Raw genomic sequence first — 20,082 nt, forward strand, 5'->3', positions numbered from 1 at the left:
GTCTGTCTGTCCGTCCGTCCGTCCGTCCGTCCGTCCGTCCGTCCGTCTGTCTGTCCGTCCGTCCGTCCGTCCGTCCGTCTGTCCGTCCGTCCGTCCGTCTGTCTGTCTGTCTGTCTGTATGTCTGTCTGCCGGACATCACGTGAAAACTACTGAACGGATTTAAATAAAATTTGGTATAGTTGTAGCTGATATTCCGGGTCAACATATAGGATACTTTTTATCCCGATAAACAATAAGCTTCCTGCGGGAAATGGGATGAAATTTTTTGTCAATTTTACTTCATATCTCCGTTAAAATTGCACCGATTTTTATAATTATTTTTTTATTTGAAAGTGTATACTATTAAGCATGTATTGTCTCATTTTAATGAAGGTCTGAGAAATATTGTCGGAGATAAAGGACATAACACTTCACAGATAACAGCACGTCGCAAGGCATATGGGACAACGATCGAATGCATGCGTACCATCCTGGAATAGCTCATAGGCTTCTTTTTATCCCGGAATATCAAACAGCTCTTACAGAATAGCATCGCTATTTTTTCCGCATTTGTCTTTCAAAATCCACGCAACGGAGTTTTTGATTGACGTATTTTTGTTTGATAGGCATAGTTGAAATATTATGCCTCTTTTGAGTTTGTTTGGTTGAACTCGCTAATCTCAGAAAATGCTGTTTTGACTTCGATTTTTTTTTTGGATTGGTAGTATCAACGAAGGCTACAAAAATTGCAAAAAATATACTTTTTAAAAGAATCCAATGCTTGGGATGCGTGAACGGTAAACGTTACGTCAAACGACGGAAATATGTAGTAAGTGTATCGGATTTTTTTCTTTAAAGTTCTATAAAACAATCCGCGACAACATAAGACTACTTTTTGAAGTTGACTCATTCGCGAACGAAGTCGCGCGGGTCCGCTATAATCTACTAGAAATCATATTCAAAAAAATATATTAAAGACATATATAAACATGTAAATATATAATATAAATACTCATAGCCAGCCAGCCTCGCTCTCATCTCCCGCAAGATAGCAAAATGATTGTAAATGTTGATGTTGGAAAAGAGCAACTACTGAGTTTCTTGCCGGCTCTTCTCGGTAGAATCTGCTTTCCGAACCGGTGGTAGAGTCACACAAACATGCATACTTGACGTTTCAAAAGTGCTTATAAAGTAGGCCTACTTGAAATAAATGATTTTGAATTTGAATTTGACATATAATTAATTTATTTCTAGTAAACATGCATAGTATAGGAGAGAAAAGCAAATAAATTCAAGGATTGGTGATGTGATGTCGTAACAAACATATTTTTGTGTGCTTACATTGCAAACGCTGACTATACCTTTTAAGATTAAGCTAATATTCTACAGAAATGTATGTGATACCTCAAAAATATCCCAAATTAGTATCTACGTTCCACCCGTACGAAGCTGGGGCGCGTAAGTAGTGTAAAATAAAGATATATTTGGTGGGCCGCAGATCCGCTGAAACTCGGACCGCGGTACAAACAGAGATTACCGGATACTTTGCGGGTACAACCGGTCAGAATTATACGGGAACGCTTTGACGGACTGAGTGTGTACGTTTTTTATGTCGCCTTTTTTATGACCTCAATATTGTTATACTGGTAAACACTCGGCGAACATATTTCTTACACACGTATCTATTTTTAGAGAATATTTGCTATTAAGTTTGTTTAATTATTTAGGTAGTTAAAGTTAGAAAAGAATGTGCGGTAAATGGAAAATAAAAACATGTATTTATTATTGAATTATATTTAGATTCAATTTAATAACTAGATTTCAAGCGACAGATTAGGTTAGCCTCTGGTTTAGGTTTAAAGAATTTATCCTCCAAAGTACATTAAATTATTGAATAATGATTGATTAAACGGTGATATCTCATTGGGCTCAGCCGAGTTCCTAGCTCGACTTCAGTTTCGGGGGGCCGAGTTCGAATCCTTGCATACACCTCTAAAGTTTCTAAGTAATGTGCGTGTTAAGTAATCAAAATATCACTTGCTTAAATGGTTAAGGAATATAAATTACAAAGGAAAGCTTTCTACTTCTAAACTAATATGCAGACGGAGAATAAATAAATGAACACACTTTTATTTTATCAATTCCTTCATTCGTTAATTCATAGTAAAAAATACATTTTTACAAGTAAAACAAAAACTAAGCAACCTGAAAATATATGTAAGTAGTTATTACTTTAACAAAGCAATATGCAGCGTCAAATCGAAATACCGCTCAATTAAATCGGAAAGGAAGTAACAATTATTTTCGAAACAATAATATTTCCTAATGGAGGCGAAACAAAAATGGAACAACAGTCAACGGCATCCATTTTAAAAGACAACGCCAAATGATCTGTGAAATTGCAAATCAAGAACATCGATTGTAAAGGGAATGCTCGGATCGGTGTGAAAACGCTTCGTTGGCGTGAATACTACGGCTTTTTAACGATCATTCGATGTTTCGAGTGCACCAAAAAATCGTTAAGTATAAGCCCAGGTTAAAAATGTTATGGAGTAGTTGGGGAGTATTTTTATTAATAACAAACATAGTCTAAAACAGATATATTATTTGGATATTATTTCTACTTGTGCGCCAGTGCTCTGAGAGTTGATAAACCTGTGGAAGAAGATACATTTTTATCCTTTCTCCGGGAACATAATTGTCTCATGCCCATGCTAGGGTGGCTGCGGGACGAGGAGTGGTAACAACTGTATTTTGATCATCTGTTACTTCACAGTTTATTTTTTTTGAAGGTATAATTGTAATGTATGTAGACAATCATATACAGGGCACGGGTCTCCTCGCACAATGAGAAGAGATTAAGGCCGTAGTCCACAACGCTGGCCCAGTGCGGGTTGGTAGACTCTTCACGCCTTTGAGAACATTAAAGAAAACTTTCAGGCATGCAGGTTTCCTTACGATGTTTTCCTTCATCGATGACGCAAGTGATATTTTAATTGCTAAAAACGCACATAAATTAAAAAAGTTAGAGGTTTGGAACTCGCCTCCCCGAAAGTGAAGTCGAAGTAGCCCACTGGGTGATCACCGTTTCATCCTTCTAAGTTATAATGTGATAAAATTTAGTCACGAGTCAACAGATTTCTTACAAAAACATTTGTGAAAGAGTCTTTTCTAAAAGGATTATTATAGTAATATTGAAGCCCAGAAAGAGCTGTTCTGCGATTGCTCAGTAAAACTTTGGGTAGATGCCGATAAACATATGTTATATCTTAGGCTCGTTCATTTTAATTTCCAAGTATTCCCGGTACATCTTTTATATATATATTTCTTGCGTGCGTGTGTATGTCACTGAACTCCTCCTAGACGGCTGGACCGATTTGAATGAATTTTTTGTTATACGTTTGGGTGGCACCCTGGATGGTTTAGATTCACAAATTAGCCCGACAGATGGTGCTGGGGCTAGTAATATATAAAACCAAAAAAGTTAACTTTTTAAATACTGGTAAAGAAGTTCCAAATCGGGGTGTAATTGCGTTGAAAATGGCCGCACTCGGTGACCGGAGCCAACGATCAGGACGCAATATCTCGAATCGGGTAAATCTTACGTAAGTGATACTGCTTGAAGCCGTCTCGAAATAAATCGCCTGCCCGAGAACAATTAAATGTCGTAGATGCGTCTTAAAATTTAGGAACAACAGCCGGCTACAACACGTTAATTGACGGTTGACTGGCGCAATGGCCAGCGATCCTGCTTTCTGAGTCCAAGGCTTTGGGTTCAATTCTCACAACTAATTTTATTTCAGGTCGGGGACCCATATTATTATTAACATAAAATGAATATAAATGACACTCAGATTTAAAAAAATTATAAATAAAAAAAAACAAAAATTAATTAAAATCAAAAATGAAATGAAATTAAAATTCAACTATTTGATATTATTTCAGGTTTGGAATTATCATGAATGTTTTTCAGCATCTGGTTGTTTATCTGTATATTATAAGTATTTATGTGCACTCGCATATTCATAAAAATATTCGCATATTCATAATATATTAATCGATTGTTTACATCTGCTGAGTAACTCAACAATAACATAAACGTTTTACCCACCTGCAGAAAACGGTAGGTATATATTTTTCAAGGGAATGTACATATAATCGTTACTGGAAATTTAAGAGAATGTCTGTTTGTTGAAGAAATTGCTCTCATTTGTGAGGTATACAATTATAACCGTCAATAGTAACTTAGCCAGAAATTGATTTTTAAATGGCATAGGAAATGGCACCTCTGTATTAAATAGAATCGTATTCTTTGAAGCGACGGTTGTATTGATAAATTGAGCAATCGGCCGAGATGAACACGGGGGGTTCTGCTAGTGACATAATGATACTTGTGGCTTACTTAGCGAAATAACAAATCGATTGAAAAATATATAAAATGTAACGTAGCAATTTAATTAAGCTCAACAGTGCTTTTTGTTTACGGTATTCTATGACCTTTATGCCGATCACATAGTATGAAATGTTTATTAAATAGTTTTTATCTCCAAATCTCCTAAAGGTTCTATCTTAATAGCCTTACATGAATTCCTAACGTTTAATGTTCCTTACATACTAGAATTATAAGTAAAATATTTCATATTCCTTTTATCTATTTTAAAAACTGCCGGATGTATGGTTACAAGGACGGATGGACAGACAAACCTCTGATAGCAGAGGCTTAGAAATGGGTTCCCTTTGGCATTGTGGCGGTGTGCGCATTACCAAACTGTATACGCCACAAAGATTCTGCATCACGCTAGCGAAGTGTTCACAACAATGTACCATTATAACTTTCAAGCCTTCGTTGGACTTCGGACCTCGAGCGTTAACACCCGCTCAGAGGGAGATCTTCTCTATAAATGGTCCAGCCGTTTTCGAGTTTTTGTGGCAGCTTTGGGTTCCAAATTCAAATTTAAATTCAAAAATGTTTATTTTCATGTAGATCACAGGCACTTATGAAGCGTTCATATATTTAACATGTTAACACTTTTTAGGTGTAGGCCATGTTAGACAAACTTAGCCTTACCTTACCCGAAAGGTGTCACTGGGTGTCTATTAGTTAACTCCAACTGTCCGTCCATCCGTCCCCCATTTAACAGTGGGCTGTATCTCAAGTACCGTAAAAGCGAGACGAAATTTTCACGTAAGTTGTATTTCTATTGCCACTCTAAATATAAAAGCTATACAGTTTATAAACCCATCACTGGCTCATTAAAGGAACGTGTTTTCTATGACAATGAGAAGGATTTGAGCTTTATCCAAAACTATATTATGAAAATTAAGCTTAATTTGCTATACTCCGCGAGCAGCAGGAGAATCTGTATGGTGTAATTTATAATTATTTCAATCCGTATACTCAACACCAAACAGATCCTCGGCAATGTACCCTCTACGCACGTTTCGCTCCGAAACCGGAGCATCCTCAGGAGATGTTAACTTTACTTAACAATTATTCATTGTAAAGTCATACTGCACCATACAGATTCTCCTGCTGTTAGCGGAGTATAGCAAATAAAGCTTAATTTTCATAATATATTATGGATTTCCGCAAAGTAACGCCTGCTTCTATCCAATACTTATCCAACACGTTCTGGTCAAGTGTAGATTGGTATACTTCACACGCCTTTGAGAACATTACGGAGGACTCACAGGCATACAGGTTTCCTCACGATGTCTTCCTTCGATGTAAATACCTAAAGTTTATTAAAAAATGGCATAAATCTCAGTGCTGTTATACAAATGTAAATGTAAAGAAAGCTTAGCATCCTTAAATTTCTTTTCTAATTAAAAGTTTTTAATTTAACTGAAAAGTATAATAATTAGAATAATTTTTCTTTAATTAATAAGTAATCTTCAGATTCCGTCCAGTTCAGTCCGAAGTCTGAAATTAAAAGATGATTACATTTTAATTATGACGAAGAGTTTTCAGCTTTTCATTATTAAAGAAAGTATAAGTAATAAAAAATGGTGAACTTCTAGTAATATTTTGCTTTTAATTAAATATTTACTTTTGATCTTTTTTTTTTATGTTCACTTAAGTAAGCGAAATTTTATTCTGTTCACTAATTATTTATTAAATAACTGAGTAATTTTCTTTATAGTTTTGTTGTTGCTCTATATAAGCAATTGTTTATTAGTAATTACGATGTTAAAACTTTACAACAAATCAGTTCTAGATAATTGATTTAAACATGTTTAACTTCGAATTAGGATGGTTTGATTTTCAGGTCGATATACTAAAAATACTAGATACTGGATTTTTCTGTTTACGATTCTTAGAACTAGTTCTAGCTTTAACGAGCACACTAAGCTGTCGACCGTGGTTGTTTTCACCAATAATAACCATTAAAGCCCACCAACCAGCATTAGAGCAATGCAGTGGTCTTAGCTCTAAAACTCTCCCTCCAATAATGCTAGAGATAGCCTGAAGATAGATAATATATTAATACATTTTTAACCCCAGAAAGTACCAGAGTAACGTTACAGCACGGCTAGCATGGGCAGGGTACAATTATATACCCGGGGAAAGTATAAAAAATTATCTTCTCCCACAGCTTTATCATCTCTTAGAACACTGGCGCACAAGTGGAAATTATATCCAAATAATAATATGTAATAATAAACACGGGCTAACTTCTCCTATTTTATGTTTCCGTGCTTTAGCAGGTGGACACGATCATTATATCCCTTGTCAGGGGATATAATAGGGGGATATAATTGGGGGATATAATTTTTGTCTCCTGCCCGTGCTAGCCCTGCAGGGGGATTAATTTTTTTTTTCCTTTTATACGAGCAGGTATCTATGTACTTCATCACAGTTTAACAGATCTTGGAGATTTTTTTGGATTATTCCTATCTGTCCGGCTGCTCTGTCTTTTGAAATCTGAGGACACTGCTGCCCTCTCTCCCTTTCTCTGTTATATTCTCTAAGACACCCGCGTGAATAGGAGGAGTGGTATAACTGCTTCAATGTCACCCAAACCAATGAATGAATATAATTAATCGTACACCAAATTATATCAGAAAACGGAAACACAAAGGCAAAAGTTAAAGGCCAGTTATACCATAAGTAAGTAAAAACGCATTAAAAGCCAAGTCGTAATTCATTACAGCAATGTAAATACATAGTTAGGGTTGTATCAAATCGTAGCGGGCCGGCAACCGTCGTTTATCACTCTGTGGTCAGCCCTTCGGGCACGGAATTCATGAATTAGCGAATTTATAAACGGTCCACGTAATGCTCACTAAACACTGCTACGAAATTAGGGTATGCATTGAATAAAAATGTTGTCGACCCCTGATGGGGATCGTATCCGATCTGTAATCAACTGATGGTATTAAAATCGAATCGAATGACAAGTTAACTTTAATTTAAATTGTTGTAGATCCCTGATCTGAATTAAATTGTTGATTCGCATAGATTTGAGTTATTACGCGGTCATTTTGTTTGGTTCACTAAATGGCACCAATTTATTTATGCTCAACTAAAGATAAAGGCGGGTATGTGAGATAAACTTGGAATACTGACTTGACAATGCGATTTAAATGCGAAATAAAAAAATAGATAGATGCGAAAAATGCGACAAATTTCGACGGTCGATTTGCGCAGTGAGAGTCACTTTCTGAGTCACGCTTTCTGAGTCAAAAGCTGTGGATTCGATTCCCACAACTGAAAATGTTTGTGTGATGAACATGAATGCTTTTCAGTATCTGAGTGTTTATCTGTATATTATAAGTATTTATGTATGTTATTCATAAAAATATATGTGTGTATTGGCAATATAAGTTTACATCTTTTTATACATTAAGCCATCTCTGATCTGGTCGTATGTATTTACTGTAAATGTCTATATTAAAACGCACTTAACTCCGAAAAGTTACAAGTTTGTGCTGGGAATCAAATTCGGCCCCGAAAGGAAGCTCTTGCCACAAATCTGTAACCGCTTCACGCAATTTTTTTTAATCCATTACAGGTTAGCCCTTGGCTACGATCTCACTTGATGGTGGGCTAACATGTTAAAGGTTTGACAATTGTGTTAAGCCCATGTTTATGTTTTTGTCATGTCGAAGGAACTCTATATCGCTTAGCAGCACGTCTTTGTCGGTAGGAGTAAACTAGCAACTGCCGAAGCCTCCTACTAGACGAACGACGATATTAATAAATAACAATCGTAATCATCTTACAGTGTCAGCTCAAGCAATTAGTCCAACTTGATATTATTAAGTGGAAATCTGCCTTCAAAACTGAATAAATATGAAATAGATTGTACAAATTTTGCACTAAACGCAAAACAGAATGAGGAATCTATGGAATTACGTTTCGCAGATTTCAAAGAGGGTACGCTGGTACTCATTACATTTGTATTTTCGCCAGTAATTGGATACGGCGGGAAATAGACACCCAATTAGTGGGTGTGGGGGCGGAGCCGAAATTACGTATCCCGTTTTCGTTTAAGGAAATACTCGTATTAATATTTGGGGATCAAATGTTGACTTTAAAACTGTGTAGAGAGAGAATTTGGGGACCAAAGTATTAACAAAAGAACAGATCAAAAATTCAAAAAACATTTAAATTCAATATTCATTTATTTCAAGTAGGCTTATAAGCACTTTTGAAACGTCAAGTCTATCTGTTTGTAGTGACTCTACCACCGGTTCGGAAGGCAGATTCTACCGAGAAGAAGCCGGTAAGAAACGCAGCAGCTCCCTTCAAAAATTAGAAGTACTACTGTGACAGAGGTTGGGTTGAGTCCGCCGTGGTTTTTCCGCCAAGAAACATTGCTTTGTCCCGGTGTGAAGGGCATAGTTACCGATGCAATTACAGTCACAAGAGGCTTAACACTTGCCCTTCGGGTAAAAGGGTATGCCAGAAACATGTCCTAATATGTTGCTCTGTTTGTAAGCAGAAATTCATCGCCTACAGAAATAAGCGTTACAAAAATCTTTTCATCATCATCATCACCACAACTATAGTATTGAATAATGAATGATGAATACACTTTTATTGTACATAAACATAAAAAATTATAAGTAAAAATTTAACAAAAAGTATACAATTTGGCGGCCCTATCGCTACATAGCGATCTCTTCCAGGAAACCAAAGGCATTAAAAACAGCTAAAGAAGAGAAGTCGGTATTTATGTATATATAGGTATATATTTATATGCACCACTTGCCTCTCTTCTTGAGCTGTGTTATACACCATTGGTTCCCAGTGGCGTTCCTAGGGTTTTGAATTTGAGCAAGCCCAGTTACCTAAAGGACAAATTTAACTCGTCATGATCTCTAAGTCACCATTCTTGTTTTACTTAATGACAAACAATATCAACAAATGTTTGAAAAACACTACGGTTAGGGTCAGCACGCGAATTATGATAAAGAAGTTTCTATGCAATGTTTGCCAAAATTAAAAAGTAATCATATCTTTAATTCTTATGATGCCTGGTAATTTTTGTCGTAACCAGCCGCGTTCCAACCATTCTTTTCAGTAGAAAAAAATATACAAAAATTTACCTGTTGTTCGCCAATTATTTTTTGATTTCGGCACAGAAACAATTGCACTATTCAACTCAAAAAAAACAATAATAAACTCCTAACTAGTTACTAATCAATAATAATGAATCTGTCAAGTGTCGACTAGTTGAAACGCAAACAATAACACGCGTGAAGTTGTTTAAATTCGCTCGCTGGTCATCTTCACTAAGTTCAACTCGCAATCTGGCATTTGATCTCCATACTAAATTATTAAATAATCTAGATTGTCTCTGTTAAATACAATGAAAATTCTATGAGAGAGAGCAGTAAAATAAAAGCCCCGTATAAGCAAATGAGTGTGAGCGAGACAAAGCGGGGCCTCTGATCGCGTACAAAGACACGCGAAGAGCGCGATAGTGGTAGTTCGGCGCGGCGCCGCACCGTTCGGCTGGTTGCTACCACAGAGTCTACCTGCCAGAGTAACGTAGTGCTTGCAGTAAAGTAGACAAAGAGTATATACATTATTAAGCAAAAGTTAAAACATTGTATTTATATCCTCATTGCTATCAAGTTTTAATTATTTTGTTAATTTAATTTCGGAAAGTCGAGAAAAATTTAAAAGAGATATTTATTGTAACGCAAGCCCGGCTTTTCGGCTTGTATGGTAGAACCGCCAGTGTTGGTTCCCTGGAAGAGATCACTATGTAGCAATTTTATTTTAAAATTTTTATTTGGTGCGCAATAAAAGTGTATTTATTCATCCATCACACCCGGGAGGCGGTTCCCACAATGAGAAGGGTTTAGGCCGTAGTCCACCACGCTAGCCCAGTGCGGATTGGTGGACTCCATACGAATTTGAGTATATTATATAATACCTCAGGCATGTAGGTTTCCTCACGATATTTTTTTTTACCGTTGAAGCAAGTGATATTTTAATCGCTTGAAAAGGACATAACATAGAAATGTTAGAGGTGCTGGGATCCGAACTCAGTCCCTCAAAAGTGTAGCCAAAGTCTTAACCACACAACTACTATTATACTTATTTTTCTAAATCGACTATTCCTTCAGAAAGTGTAGAAAAACTAAATTATAAACGAATTTTCCATCTAAACTTAGATACGCTAAAGAGTCATTGTAAAGCATCCGTAATTGGATTCAGGCTGGAATAGACGTCCAATTACTGTGTCTTGGTACTCAAGGCATACGAGACTTGCTTGACAACGTTTCAGAGTCGATGCTCTGAAACGTTGACATTTTCGAGTTTTGAAGACTCTTTTATGTAATAAGGTCATGCTTTGATGAAATTAGGTATTTTTTGGTTCAAACCTTTATTTTTTTGAGAATCTAGCGCTGTTTCTTTTAAAATGCCTGATGGAAAGCAATGATAGGGTCGACTTGAAGACCTGAAATCCTTGGCGCAGCGGTGATTTGTGGTTTTAAGTTTGAGTTCGCGGGTTCGATTACCAGCAGGGGCAATTTTGGAATTTATAATTTCTCAGTTTTCTATGGCCTGGATTGATTGAATTCTTTGACCGTGGCTAGTTAACCTACAGACGTGCCTCTAAGCGATTTAGCGTTCCGGTACGATGTCGCGTAGAAACCGATTAGAGGTACGTTTTTAATATACCATGCTCCCTAACAGGTTAGCGCGCTTAAATCTGAGACTACATCATTAAGGCTAGTTTATTATATTCCAGTAGTATAATAAAAATGTAATATCCAAACCAGACACCAACTTGGCAAATGAGTAATGTTAACAAACAAGAAACAGAGTACCTACTTCTTGAGAATTGTTCACAAATTACAAACTACAAGTTTGTTTGAAGACGGAATCATAGCTTAAGAGATAAACTAGCGCCATATTTCAAAGGGTTGCTGTGTTTCAACCCTTCTGCGTCCCAAGGACGTGGGGGAAATATAACTTATTAATAACAATCGCTCTCCTGCGACTTCGTCCACGAAGATACAATTTCTAGCTCGACCATATAAACTTCCTATCGCTATCCTACACCATACACCCGACCCACAGGGTCGAATCGCCGCTTGTCATATAACTATAACTGTTAGTCGTAGAGTTATGTAAAATGACCTGTAACCATTCTCGAGAATTGAGCTATCAAAATAAATAAATATACTACGACAATACACACATCGCCACCTAGCCCCAAAGTAAGCGTAGCTTGTGTTATGGGTACTAAGATGACTGATGAATATTTTTATACATTATATATACATAAATACTTAGAAAATACATATAAACACCCAGACACTGAAAAACACTTAATGCTCATCACACAAACATTTTCCAGTTGTGGGAATCGAACCCACGGACTCAGAAAGTAGGGTCGCTGCCCACTGCGCCAGTCGTCCGTCAGTCGTATCAAATGCAAGGATGAATAATTCCCTTCCTATATTTAAGAGTCATTAGGTCATCTTAAGGTCTACTACCTCTCTTTGAGTGATGGCATTTGAAGTAGATTCTTTATTATTGTTTGTAAATTATAAAAATAATAAAAAAATAAAACCATTTTATTTCAGGTCGGGGACCCATATACAAAATTTAGAGGTTAACACAAAATAAATATAAAAACAGATTAAAAAAAAAATACATAAAGAAAAAAAAAACAGTAATTAATTAAAATCTAGAATTAAAATTTTGAATAAATTATATTTCAAATATAATTAAAATTTTTATTTGATTATCTCTAAAATATAATTTTTATTAATACATAACTATAACCTAAAATAAACTATTTAAAAAGTAAATAAAATCTAAAACGTCCTCGAAACCACCGCAGCGAGGCACAGTTCCTAAGATGCTGAAATTAAAATCCAACTATTTTATATTATGTATTAAAATCTACTCATATATATTATGTATGTTTATATTTATATATATTATGTATATTTTATGTTTATATATTACGTATATATATTTAAATTATCTACGTGTTTGTGTCTATCTATTCATGTCCCGTTATCTAGGTGTAAGTCCTGTCAACAAAGGTTGCCTGTAAAAGATTGCTTGCAGCAATAAGGCCGCATTTGCATGTTTATATTGTTTACTGTATACTCCTTACTGTTTCTTTTCCTGTATCTTTTACGTACAATAAATGTTTCTTCTTTTTAAATATTATAAATGCGAAAGTGTGTTTCAATGTCGTTACTTTGCAATCCAACTAAGAAACCAATTTACTTGATTTTTGCCCAAGAGTTCGTTGAAAGGATAGAGAGTGATGAAGGCTACTTTTTAGATATTAAACCCAAGGTTCCCACGGAATTTCTAAAAAACCGTAATCACACGGGCATCAGCTAGTTGAAAATAAAAAAGATTATTATGTTATAAAGTAGGCATAGCTATACAGTGAAGCTAGATAACAACGACCCAAACATAACTTATTTTTTTGCACCAAATATCGGTTAGAAGCAGGCGTTACTTTGTGGGATTCCATGATACACACTGAACAATTTGAAACCTAGTGGTTAGGACTTCGGTTTCGCTTTCGGAGGGCCGTTTGAATCCCAGCTCGCACGTCTAACTTTTATAAGTTATATGCATTCTAAGCAATTTAAAAAATATCACTTACTTCAACGGTGAAGGAAAACATCGCGAGGAAACCTGCATGCCTTAGTTATCCATAATGTTCTCAAAGGTGTGTGGAGTCCACATAGCCGCACAGGGAAGCGCGGACTACGGTCTTAAACCCTTATCACTGTGAGAGGAGACCCGTGCCCTGCACTGGGCTGGTAATGGGTTGATATGATAATTTCAATGTACCCGCGAAAACCAGGTCCAGAGAGTACATTCTTGAAGATCTGTTTGTTGTGGTGTAAAAATACAACAAAAACTTTTTACTTATTTTTACGTACAGATTTTCCCAGTTTTCACCGATTATAAGGAATCATAAATTTATTGCGAAAAAAAATGTTCCGCTTTGTGTAAAATCAATCATGATAATATTTTGCAGTGATATAGCTTGCATCCTGGAGGATACTTTTTACCCCGTGAAAGTTAAAAACTCATAAAAAACCAAAAATCTGACAAGATTAAGGGCTAGCTTATAACATTAGAAGGATACTCAAATCCGATTTTCAAAAGCCTGTTACACCACGATTATGGTCTAATACATTGGGGCTTAAAATACAAACTCAAAATGAAAAGGTTTCTGTCGCCAGTCAAAGTTTTAACGAATGTTATTGTAAATTTAACTTAGCTACTTTATTCAGAAAGTCTATTTTCCAACAGTGTATATAATACGTCCTTTGAAAAGAAACCTTCGTATACGAGTTTGTATGAAGGGATCCATCCAACTTAGGCCTAAATTTAGCTTTAAGCTTAGATGAAGTTTCAGAGCAGGGGATAGGTTTATGCAGTACAAAACAATTTAACGACCGTTGAACATCGTTGAAATCGTTTTATTACTTCTGTTGTCCGCGACTTCAGCCGCATCTGTTTATCAATAAAAAATTGATTTATTTAATAATGTCTGATTTATAAATGCAAAGTCATATATTACCTTTAAAAATAAACCAAAAAATTTCAAAAAATAAGTTAATAAAATTTTCTTTGCTACTAAATTTTATGGTACTAAATATACAAATACTAAATATCTGTGCATACTATTATTATTCTGGGTAAGAGCCAGTCCACACGGCGCGTTGCGTCAGCGTTGCGTCGACGCAGCGCTACCACTGCGTTGTTTTACATACAAATAACCAAGGTGTTCACACGGCGCGCTGCGTCGTCGCAACGCACACATGACGGACAGCAGCCCCCGAGACGAAGCGGGAGGGGGTTTACTCGTGCGACGTCGGAGCGTCAGCGCTCAGTTGCTTGTGCGTTGACAGAGAGGATACACGGAAGCTCATTTCGTTTTACGTTTACGTTTTTGTATTTAGTTTTATTTGCAGGGTAATTAGTTTTATTTGCAGGGTAAAATGAATACCATTGAAGAAATTGACATAGATTACTTGATTACATTGATACAGGAAAGGGAAATTATATGGGACAAGTCAAACGTAGATTTTAAAAATAAAAATTTAAAAACAAAAGCCTGGGAAGACATATCAAAAGTTTTATTTCCTGATTACGAGAATTTCACAGCTGAACGAAAAAATAAAGTTGGTGAGTTCACAGTACAGATATTTATGTTTTTTTTATTTAAGAGGGCTTTCAAGATTTTCTTGCACCGCCAATTCCGCGATCAGTACAAAATTGAGTAGTCCACTTGCAAACCACGTTATGTTAAAAAAAAAACATTTTTTATCCAATGGCGCCAATCGGTTAAGGATTTAAAATATTAACGTCAGCATTTAATATACTGTGTTAAAACTCGCTATGATAAGAATAAAATGGGATTGAAATCTCAATACTTTTGCAAAAGTCGTTATGTTGATCGGCAGTCCACTTTCAAAAATCGCTAAGTTTGTATTAACTTGCAAACGACGCTAAGTTGCGTGGTGACTTTTGCAAAAGCCGCCATCTTGAGTGCCAGTACGCATAATACTGTCGAAGTGCATGCACGCGTTGCTTTCTTCAGATACTGCAGGCTTTTAAAAACGAGGTATTTTCTATTAAAATTATCATGGAGTATCAAGAACAAGAAGTTGTTTTGGCACCAAACAGAAGAGGACGTAAAAAGATAGCTGATAAATCTACATGGAAGAGAGAACTTGAGAAGTCGAAACGGTAAGATTATTATTTTATGGTTACCTTTTGTAAATAGGATAGATACCTGGTTATTTGCTGGGGATTTTTTTGCTCTATTGTTATTTATTAATGTGCCTATCTGTTTTGTTTTAGACATATGCCTAAGGGACTGCCAGTTATACCACAATGTGTACATGGAAATTCAAAACAGGGATACAAGTGTAACGACTTAACGGTTCAAGACTACAGTAAATTTCATCGGAATTTTTATTCAACTTCAGTTAAAGTCACCCAAGATACTTTTTTATTAAAATACTGTACAGCGCAAACTCCTAAAAAAGAAGGAAAGAGAAAATCCCAGACTATATGCTATTTTATACCAAAGCACGAAAATTTGGCTGGAAGACGCCGCGTCAAATTAATTAAGGTGTGTCAAAAAGCAATGACCACAATTCTGGGAATCTCTAGGGACAGAATTCAAAGAATTTGTAAACAGCATTTAATCACGATGGCAATGCCGAAAGAAAGAAGAGGAGGTAATAGAAAGTCCAATCTGTATTCTGATCGCACAGAATCCGTAAAATCGTTTATAAAGGGACTTGAAGCTTTGGAATCACATTATGTTAGAGGAAGATCTACTGTGCAATATCTGAGCAGCGATCTAAGTATAAAAAAATTGCATAAACTTTACAACGATGACGCTCAGAATGTGTCAGTGAGATATGAATTTTTCCGACGTATCTTTAACAAGTACTTTAATTTGAGTTTTAAGTCTCCCGCTACAGATGCATGTTCTAAATGCATTCAATTAAAAGAAGTTATTAAAAGAGAACGCGACACAGCAAAAAAACAGCTGCAAATAGCTCAGCTTCGTATTCACAAGCTAAAGGCCAAATGCTTTTACACTAGCCTCAAAACACAAGGCGACAACGAAATAATTTTCTCTTTTGACTGTCAAAAGAATTTGGTTTTACCAAAAGTACCAGACCAGAGTGCCTACTTTAGCCGACAATTGTATACGTATAACTTAACAGTATGTCAAGGGCCATCTCGTGGGGCTCAAAACTGTTTAAACACATTTATTTACACGTGGTTGGAAACTGAGGCAAAGAAAGGATCTAATCAGATTGCTTCGGCGGTATTTCATCGGCTAATGAATACCAATTTTGAAGACACTGTTAGTCATATTAAATTATTTTGCGACGGTTGTGGGGGGCAAAATAAAAACTCAATCGTTTTGGGAATGTTGGCATATTGGCTAAAAACAAAAGCTCCACGTCACATCAAGAAACTTACGCTGATATTCCCTGTAGTGGGGCATTCATTTTTGCCCCCCGACCGTGTATTTGGAAATATCGAAAGAGAAATACGTCCTTTAGAAGTCATTGTGGAACCCCAGACATATTTTGATATTTTTAAAAAGTATGGTACGGTTCTCAGACTAGGCAGCGACTTCCATTTTTATGATTGGAAATCAAGCGTTAAAAACGTACTTAAGTTACCTGGATCTTGGCACTTTCAATTTAATGCCTCTAAAAGATTCTTTTTAAGAAAGGATAAAAATAATAGAATTGCCATTAAAGGGGAACCTAATTATGTATCTGAGGTAATAAATTATGGCAACGTTTGCAAAAGAGGCAAATCATTCGAAAATATTGTGCCCGTTATGATGAATGTTGGAGTTCCAGTAAAACCAGTAAAGTTAAATGATGTGCGAAATCTTTTGAAAAAACATTTCGGTGAAGATTGGGCTTCTTACGATTATTTACAATATTACAATTTTCTTCAAGAAGAACCAAATGAGACTGTTATAGAAGAGACTGATAATGAAGAAACCATAATACACGAAGAAATAGACTTAAGAGTGTAATAATAGATAAAAATTGTAATTTCTTAAGAGTAGAGGAAAATAGAAGCTTATATTTGATTATTTCAAAACTGCCTATGTTGATTGCATACAACTGCAAAACTATCTATGTTAAAAAATCTTTTGCAAAACTAGCTATGTTTAATTTTAAAATGCAAATTAAATGATTATTATGAAAGAGTGATTTTATTTGCTAACATAATTTAATTCGATGTGCTACTAAGTTCATGTAATACACAAAAAAATGCATCTTAATATCGTAATTTTAAGTCTAAACATTTTAATTAGTTTTCTCAATTAATTGCTGCATAAACTTAACGGGGTTTGAAAGTGGACTACTCAATTAATATCTCGACACTCTAAAATTTTAAAACTTAGGGAATTTAGATTAGCGTGAGTACTATTTTATTACTTAGCTCAAAACTAACCTAGACTACGCTGAGTAGGTATAAAATATTATTTTTTTACTGATCGCGGAATTGGCGGTGCAAGAAAATCTTGAAAACCCTCATAATACAATTATACCTTATTTAGCTGCCAAGGCAGAGTTCCTCTAGTCATAAAATAGGTCGCATATTGCTGTCTTATGACATTCGGTGCTGTCTGTTCTTCATGTACGGGTTGTATTGGGAGAAATTCATCAACACTTATAGCAAATTTATCTCTTTGTCTAAAACCGTCTCGATCAGCGACAAAATTGTGTAATACACAACATGCTTTTATAATGTCAGTAGCGAAGTCATAGGACACGTCTATCGGTCTGTGAAAAATGCGCCATTTGTTAGCCATAATCCCAAAAGCGCATTCGACATATCTTCTGGCTCTGCTTAGACGGTAATTGAAAACCTTTTGTTGTAAGTCGAGATTTTGACCGCCATATGGACGCATAATATGTTTGCTCAGTCCAAAAGCTTCGTCACCCACAAATACATACGGGGTTGGTATATTGCTACCAGAGAGTGGCTGGGGTTGAGGTAGTGGTAAGTTGTTGTTAATCATTAGCTCGTACAGTTTAGAATTTTGTAATATGGTTGAATCGCATTCTTTTCCGTATGCACCGATGTCGACAAATACGAATTTGTAATTTGAATCCACAATAGCTAGCAACACAATCGAAAAAAAGGCTTTATAATTAAAAAAAAGTGAGCCACTATTTGCAGGATTACACACGCGGATATGTTTGCCGTCGATGGCACCAACACATTGAGGAAAATTTGCCTTTACATCAAAACCCCTCGCTATTGTTTGGAAACTTTCAGTTGTCAGTTCAGGGATGTTGTCTCGAAGAAGATTGGTCCATATAGCACGACAAACTCTTTGTATTATATATGCAATAGTAGATTTTCCCCGTTTGAATTTGAAATGTAAATCAGTTATTGAATTTCCACTTCCTAGGTATCTGAAAAGAAAATAATTATTATAATATGCATTTATGAGATAGATAGATACCCGAAAAAAAATACTGACATATTCAGACATCGATAGCAAATAACTTTCTCTATGTAACCAATTAATTCTGGAATCGCGAAAAAAATAGCAGCTGTTGCATACATTTTGATTCAGTAGGTATTGCTTTTTGTATGTAACAGCTGTTATATTTTCACGATTCCAGAGTCGGTCACATAGTGTTTGTTAACGATATCTGAATATGTCATTAAATTTTATCGAGAAATTCACTATGTATAAATTATTAAATCATGTTTACTATTGGTTTTGCAGGTAATGATTTAATAAAAAAATGGAGAAGTGTAAAAGATAATTACTTCAGATATTCAAAAAAATTAAAAGAAGCATCAAAATCGGGCTCGGGCGCTACGAAACTGAAGAAGTATCATTTATACAATCAACTCCTTTTTTTGAGAAAAGTGGAACAAAATGCCACCGAATCTAGCTTAGACTCGCCTAGAGAAATCAACAATGAATCTACGTCTACAAATGATGACATTACCACAGACAACACTCCGCGCTATGTTCCAGTCGCGCGCAAAAGGGCAATGCAAATGGATGAGTTTGAAAGAGAAGGACTAAAACTTCTCAAGGAGCCGGAAAATCGCCATATGTCCTTTTTCAGAGCTATATTGCCATCTATTCAAGAATTTTCCGACCGAGAAACTCTCCGTTTCCAAAGTAAAGTTATACAAATTATAGATGAAATGCGGTATGGACAAACATCATCATATGTGAGTGGCCCATCAACGTCTCACCAACCACCATATGGGTATCAAACAGCAAATTTTCAAAGTACATACATTTCTGATTTTAATAATTCAATTACATCTCCAGAAACATCTCAAGCAAGTGAAGAAACTGAATACGATTTTTCTAATTTGTAATTACTGGATGATATCTCTCTTAAATAATGTCTAAATTTAAAATTATGACAATTGCTGATTATTTGTGAGTTGATTACTAATTAAACAAACCAAAAAAACTGTTATATTTTTATTACTTAAATATATTTATATAGTTACCTTAAAGTGATTCCCAGCATTTCTACTGGTTCCACTGGATTCCTCATATTAGTATAGTTTTTTCGTATGTGTGGTTCTAAGGACTTCAATAAACATTCGAAGCTGGATACACTCATTCTAAAAAAATTATAAAACTTCTTTTCGTCTAATAGCAACTCCCGATATTCTAAAAAAAAAAACTGTCCATCACGATTTCTTAATGAAATGAAAGGACTGATCCAGTACCGTCTTGTGATCTTGCGTCGATTTCGGCGGTGACGTAGTAATAGGAGCAATGCTAGACGTCTTTTCCGATCCATGATTTGCTATAGACTGACTGCGAATTTTTTTCAAAATACTTGCCGCAACTGTGCGTCGCCGCTGCGCCGACGGAACGTTGACTGCGTCATAGTAACGCTGCAGCGCCCGTGTGGCCGGCTATGCGTCAAAATATTTGCGTTGCGACGACGCAACGCAACGCAACGCGCCGTGTGGACGGAGCTTAAGTTTGCTGCAAAAACATAATGGAAATGTAAATTTGCACTGAGCGGCTATAAAACATTTTAGGCCTGGCGTTATAAATCAAATTCTGTCATGTCACGCATTTAAGGAGTGAGAT

At 35.8% G+C, this 20,082-nt stretch overlaps 2 protein-coding genes across 3 annotated transcripts; one reads left to right on the forward strand and one right to left on the reverse strand.

Moving 5' to 3' along the window:
* Nucleotides 1–14,139: 14,139 nt before the first annotated feature.
* Nucleotides 14,140–19,487, forward strand: LOC120629124. Its single transcript, XM_039897911.1, has 2 exons — nucleotides 14,140–14,621; nucleotides 18,733–19,487. Exons 1-2 carry the CDS (start codon nucleotides 14,435–14,437, stop codon nucleotides 19,344–19,346), a joined length of 801 nt encoding a protein of 266 aa, XP_039753845.1. The 5' UTR covers nucleotides 14,140–14,434; the 3' UTR covers nucleotides 19,347–19,487.
* On the reverse strand, nucleotides 14,903–19,896 carry LOC120629123 (protein ALP1-like). Of its 2 annotated transcripts, XM_039897910.1 has the most exons (3): nucleotides 19,827–19,896; nucleotides 19,485–19,601; nucleotides 14,903–18,412 (listed from the first exon to the last, which is right to left on the reverse strand). In XM_039897910.1, exons 1-3 carry the CDS (start codon nucleotides 19,871–19,873, stop codon nucleotides 17,533–17,535), a joined length of 1,044 nt encoding a protein of 347 aa, XP_039753844.1. In that variant the 5' UTR covers nucleotides 19,874–19,896; the 3' UTR covers nucleotides 14,903–17,532. The 2 variants fall into 2 exon arrangements, with proteins under 2 accessions (XP_039753844.1, XP_039753843.1); XM_039897909.1 differs by lacking the exon at nucleotides 19,827–19,896 and having other exon boundaries at nucleotides 19,485–19,799.
* Nucleotides 19,897–20,082: the final 186 nt, after the last annotated feature.

The sequence above is a fragment of the Pararge aegeria genome, chromosome 14 (genome assembly GCF_905163445.1).
Source record: "Pararge aegeria chromosome 14, ilParAegt1.1, whole genome shotgun sequence".
NCBI lineage: Eukaryota > Metazoa > Arthropoda > Insecta > Lepidoptera > Nymphalidae > Pararge > Pararge aegeria.

Excerpts from the sequence above, each read along its gene's own strand:
- LOC120629124 (XM_039897911.1), top strand. The coding sequence starts at position 14,435 with ATGAATACCATTGAAGAAATTGACATAGATTACTTGATTACATTGATA. Across the intron at positions 14,622-18,732 it reads TGAACGAAAAAATAAAGTTG|GTAATGATTTAATAAAAAAA; the intron begins GTGAGTTCACAG and ends TTGGTTTTGCAG.
- LOC120629123 (XM_039897909.1), bottom strand. The coding sequence starts at position 19,783 with ATGGATCGGAAAAGACGTCTAGCATTGCTCCTATTACTACGTCACCGC. Across the intron at positions 18,413-19,484 it reads ATGCTGGGAATCACTTTAAG|ATACCTAGGAAGTGGAAATT; the intron begins GTAACTATATAA and ends TTTTCTTTTCAG.